This window comes from Tachypleus tridentatus, chromosome 7 (assembly GCF_004210375.1).
Source record: "Tachypleus tridentatus isolate NWPU-2018 chromosome 7, ASM421037v1, whole genome shotgun sequence".
Classification (NCBI taxonomy): Eukaryota; Metazoa; Arthropoda; class Merostomata; order Xiphosura; family Limulidae; genus Tachypleus; species Tachypleus tridentatus.
Window position 1 is genome coordinate 118,973,586 of NC_134831.1, and position 5,790 is coordinate 118,979,375.

The following is a 5,790-nucleotide window of genomic DNA, read 5'->3' on the forward strand; positions in this document are numbered from 1 at the left end:
GTGGGCTTAGTAGACAAGTAAAACGACCTGCCTTTTCTAACTCTGAATTACTTCCCAGAGGTAATAGAGCCAGTCATCTTTACCCTAAGTGTGAGCTCGAACAGATGTATCGATATACTTTTTCGGTGTGTTGTTCTAAAATAGAAATTTAATTTACTTTAGAAAGCCAAAAGTGCAAATCTACCTATAAAAACTACCACAGTGTGGCATGAGTTTAATAATATGTAAAGGGTATAAACAATCTATAAGCCTTCGACACAATACAGTACTTTCTACAAATGTCCGTCAATGGGACAGCGATAAGGCTACGCTAAAGTCCAGGAGTCGAGTCTTTGCTGTGGACAAAGCAAATACGAAACAACTACTGGCAAAAGTTAGGCTGTTTGACACTATTTTAAAATATTTAATTTCTTATTTTAAGATATAAAGTAATTTGATTTTGTGCTTCGCATGAGCAAAGCTATTCAAGGGCTATCTGCGCTAGCCGTCCCTAATTTAGCAGTGTAAGACTAGAGGAAAGACAGCTAGTCATCACCGCCAACTGTTGGGCTATTCTTTTACCAACGAATAGTGGGATTGACCGTCACATTATAACGCCCCACGGCTGAAAGGGCGAGCATATTTGGTGAGACCGGGATTCGAACCCGCGACCCTCGGATTACGAATCGAACGCCTCAACACGCTTGGCCATGCCGGGCCCTCTACTGAAATAGAATACTAGTATACTCGTATTAAGTAAAGTAAAATAAACAGTAATTTGTACAAACAAAATATAATTATGCTTGCTTCATAAATTCCTTTATTTATTCTTTGTGTTTGCGATATGCAATATACAGTTACATTTATTATTTTTTCGGTGCTGTTTTTCACATTTAGTTTTCAATACCGTTAGTGATACAAAATACCAAAATATGCATTCACAAATAGCGTATTGAAACCAAATTTCGACTCTTTTCTTGAAAACTCAGTTGTCCAGTGTAGCGATTTTGGAAATAAATGGAACTCGGCTTGTAAAGGAATTAATGCAAAATCAGAAGATCTATCTGGATTTGTTCTTCCGATTCGAGGAATAAATGGCGCACGGCCTATCCGAGGTGTGAAAAGGCTCTTTGACCCAGTCTACGTCACCACCATCTAAAGTTTTGTGGCTGACATAGGGAGTTGGAATAATTCGTCGAACAATATTTTGAATATCTCCATCTTCAACTGCAAAGCTGTCAAGCCAATCTGTTTGAACGTCCCCGCCATGTTCTTGGAGCATGGACCTCTTCTTTCGGCCAATTCTTGGAGTAAAAACGTGTAAAAAAGAGCTTAGGATCATTTGCCTTTTCAGAACTTTTAAGCACAAAATCTTCGACCATGAGATAGGAATATGGCAAGAAATCAAAAACTGGGGATCGCCCTTTTCGGAGAAAAAACGCCCTTTCGTCACCAGTTGGTTTGAAACTACGACCTTGTCGTAACACTGAGATGGAATCGTCCTTCTTACTTTTGTCATTAGCAACATAACCTGAAAAATATGTGAACATTAAAGTGATTATAAATTATTAAAACAGACAACATGAAACTGGTTGATATAAAAATAGATGTGTTCAAAATGTGAAAAGTTGAAAAACACGCAAGTTTTGGAGCAAATGTAACCATTTTAGTAATTAATCTAGAAATACATTTTTTCGTATAATAAGGTATTTTGTAGTTTCCAATGTTGGTCCAGTTTTATATAAATTTTAAAGTTAAATTTTTTTAACAGTATCATGCTATTCGTATTGCTTACCTCGATCAGCAAATATATATGTCCTTTCTTATGCATCAAATCAAATTGACTTTAAATTAACTCATTGAAGAAATAGAAACCACTATAAACTTTTATCATAAAACAATCTTTCAAATCGAATTTCGGCCCAAGATGGCGTGATGGTTAGGGTACTTAATTGCAATTTGTATGTCGTGGGTCAGCCCCATTATTCGAGAATAAAGAATAACTCAAGAGTTGGTGGGTGGTAGTACTGACTAACTTCTTCCTTCTAGTCTATTACTGTAAATTAGGGACAATCACTGCGGATAGTTTGTTTTTGAATTTCGCGTAAAGCTACACGAGGGCTCTCTTCGCTCGCCGTCCCTAATCTAGCAGTGTAAGACTAGAAGGAAGACAGCTAGTCATCACCACCAACCGCTAACTCTTGTGCTACTCTTTAGAAAATAATAGTGGAATTGACGGTCACATAATAACGCCTCCACGGCTGAAAGGGCAAGCATGTTTGGTGCGACAGGAATTGAACTTACGACCCTCAGATTACAAGTTAAATAAAATCTTCTTTCTTTAAAATTGAAGTTTAAACATAAAAGTATTACAAAACTGCTTAATAATTGAACGTAATTTCACTTTAAAAATTTAACGTGGGATCATGTACTTTAAACTTTAAATTAAAGACAGCATTATCAAGGAATCAAAAGTAGGTGATGCTTTAAGATATGGAACAAAAGTAAATGGGTTTACATTTAAATTGTTAATACGTAATATCTTCCTTTTACTTATAATATACTTTGATTAATATAAAAGAGAGACAGTGACGGCAAGTTGGCCAGCTCGTTAATAACTTTTACAGATTGTATCTTTAGGTTTCCTAATACACAATATACAAGAAAAGAAAGTGAAAATAATACACGTTTAACAGCTGATACGTCAAGACTATTATAGCAAAATCATACCCATAGAGGTCCAGTAAAAGGATGTTATAAGGCAGATCGCAAGCTGGAAATTCTGAACGATGAACATGATCGGCTGGATGTGAAAAGAAGTTGTGTCCAAGAACGAAATGTGGTCTCTGAAGAACTTGGTATCTACTTATAGTAGTCCATAGACACAACAAAACCATCGTAAGCCGAAATATCTACTCTCACAATTACTGAAATATTCACAGAGTATCCATGGTTATTGGTTGACGTCAGAGGATAAATCTTCATCATGCCAGGAATTCAAATAATTTATGAATATATATGTATATATGTCTTTATTCCCTGTATCACTGAAATAAACCAAAGAAAATGAAATTCTAGGTTTCGTTGCTATATGATAATTACATCATTTTAGAGATTCAAAAGGTTTTGATATGTTTGTTCTCAGCAGGGTGTCTCTAAATCAGAGCAAAATAAATTGACAAAATTTGCAGAAAACAAATCTCACTATTATAGGATTTGTTTCTTTTACCTTAAATAATGCTTTATGTGTTCAACACTAGTTAAACTACTAAAGTGGATTGGTTTCTTACTGAGAAAGTTTAATAAACTTTACAAGGCAAATATAACTCTGCTGCTTCTAACCATCCGTTTGAATATTTGTACCCTTGGGTGGCCAATAGAAAGCCAAAGAAATTTTTATTTTGTGAAGAAATTTGTTAGGGACACCGAATTGACATGTTCGAAGAATTTTTTTTTCTTTTTGAAATAATGAAAGTGGTCCCATGTCTTGCACGGTAAATAAGTTCTATTGCAAAGGGTAAATAATTAGTAATGTGGGTTATAACAACCGGTAATATTGACTTTGGCCAAAGCGTGTGCGGTGACTTGACTAAAGAAAGCCATCTAATGATATATCATAACTAAATATCAATGTATGTCATGAGGTAAAAATACACTTGTATGTTACAGGCTTTATTTACATAACTTTATTTTCATATTCTGCCTTGCTGGAGTACCAGTCCATTAGACGGATGGAATAAAAATCCATTGTTTTGTTTTAATTTCTCGCAAAACTACACGAGGGCTACCTGCGCTAGTCGTCCCTAATTTAGCAGTGTAAGACTAGAGGGAAGGCAGCTAGTCATCACCACCCACCGCCAAGTCTTGGACTACTCTTTTACCAACGAATAGCGGAATTAACCGTCACTTTATAACGCCCCACGGCTGAAAGGGCGAGCATGTTTGGTGCGACGGGGATTCGAACCCGCAACCCTCAGATTACGAGTCAGCCGCCTTAACCCACCTGGCCATGCAGGGCCTTAGGTGTAATACTTCTTATAAGTTAGATTTGGTTGATACTAAGTACCAAAGAGTTTACATTACACCATGTTTCATAGATAACAGCTTACTTCATGGTTTACTGTATTAATAATATCATAACTCAATGTTATACCATTCGTAAAAAATTAATTAGATATATTATACAATATTTCAAGGATTAGTACTTTTATCAACTTACATTTCAACGTTAAGTGTTTACAAAATCTCATTGTTTAAATTTAAATGTTTATTAACATTCTATACACATTTTTATTTCAAGAGTTATTATTTTCTTAGTACCAAAGTTCAGCTTTAAACATTTATGTGCATTTGTTTAAAGTTAATTGTTTATAAACAATACTTTTGTTTGGAATTAAGCAAACAGCTACACAATGAGCTATCTGATCTCTGCCCACCACGTGTATCAAAACTCGTATTTTAGCTGTGTGAGTCTGCAGACATACCACTGTGCCACAAAGAGGGCTTTAATTAACAACGTATTTTAAGGCTCAATATTTTTGTAATACCATTTGTCTGGTGTTAAGTGTTTAAAGATGTGATGGGTTTATAACTGTATAGCTATTTTAATATTGATGTTTAAGTTGGATTTATATTTAGAAATGTACATAACTTATACTTTTAAATTTGTATTGCGAAATTTTTGCCTTGTCACTAAAGTTGTAGAAGATTCTTGAGAGTAAAAATAAACACTATATATGTTGTACATAAACAGTGTTGTATCGTCAGTATTGTTGTGCAGGCTGAAATTTCTAGAAATTCTCCTCACGCCTACAAATGTAACTAACGCGACGTGCCGAGAGACAGTATATATTGAGGCATCGTTAAGTATGTGAATGCCCTGCATGACTAACTATAACAATAAACATAGAAGGATGCCGTACATTTAAGCATATTTTTCAAAGTAATGATGTCTAGAAATAACAACATTTGAAGGAAACACGTCGAGAGACGTATTGTCCTGCGAGTAATATCAAAGTGTAGTATAAGCGAACATTTTTTTAAAGCAATAATGTTTATAGACAGAACAATATCTTGAGCAAATGTCGAGAAACGTGTCATAGTACAATTAACCTGTTGATGAATAACTGACCCAACCAATGATCAAGTAAATATAGAGGCATCACTTGGGACATTACTTCAGAAAAGCACACCGAGGGACTTTAGTTATGTGTTTACATTAAACAAATAGACGCTCTTGGAGTTATAGGAGGTTATCGAAACTACAAACTAAAATCGAGGAAATGTCTCATGAATGTTGAGCTAAATAATCAGACGTCAGCGAGCTTGTAAGAAAACATACAAACTTAGATGTTGAAGTTAAAGACCTCGATTAATGAGACGACGATATAATCTGACCATTCTTTTCGGATGGTGAAGGAAATACTTTACTTGTATAGAGAAGAGGTCGTGTAGTCAGTTAAATCAACCAATCCCGTGTTAAAAAGAGGATTAGTAATTAACTGGAGAACGTAGAAGTTCGTAAACAAAGTTTAACAGATTAACGGTGTCTCGATAAGAGTTTTTGTCACGAAACAAACTCAGAGCAATTGTAAACAGATAACCAGCTGTATCTCTGAGTAGGCTGATAATCACTCTTCTACTAATATAAAAGGACTTGGAAAATAAGTCCAGTTTGTTAGTCAGATAAGTAATTCAGACAGCTCAGTATCTCAGTCAGAATGTCAACTAAAGATGTCTTCATACCCTTTGTAAGTATTAGTACTTCTTAACATCAGTCACCTGGTAATAACTAACTGTCTATAATAAACC

The 5,790-nt window shown here is 35.0% G+C and overlaps 1 protein-coding gene across 1 annotated transcript; it reads right to left on the reverse strand.

Annotated features, from left to right (window-relative positions):
* Positions 1-1,117: 1,117 nt before the first annotated feature.
* LOC143258092 (uncharacterized) lies at positions 1,118-3,325 on the reverse strand. Its single transcript, XM_076517111.1, has 2 exons — positions 2,710-3,325; positions 1,118-1,510 (listed from the first exon to the last, which is right to left on the reverse strand). The coding sequence occupies exons 1-2, from the start codon at positions 2,774-2,776 to the stop codon at positions 1,218-1,220; spliced, it is 360 nt and encodes a 119-aa protein (XP_076373226.1). The 5' UTR covers positions 2,777-3,325; the 3' UTR covers positions 1,118-1,217.
* Positions 3,326-5,790: the final 2,465 nt, after the last annotated feature.

What these genes read in the sequence shown, in the direction of transcription:
- LOC143258092 (XM_076517111.1), bottom strand. Translation starts at nt 2,776, where the DNA reads ATGTTCATCGTTCAGAATTTCCAGCTTGCGATCTGCCTTATAACATCC. An exon ending in CTTTTACTGGACCTCTATGG is followed by an intron (nt 1,511 to 2,709) that starts GTATGATTTTGC and finishes CATATTTTTCAG; the next exon opens with GTTATGTTGCTAATGACAAA.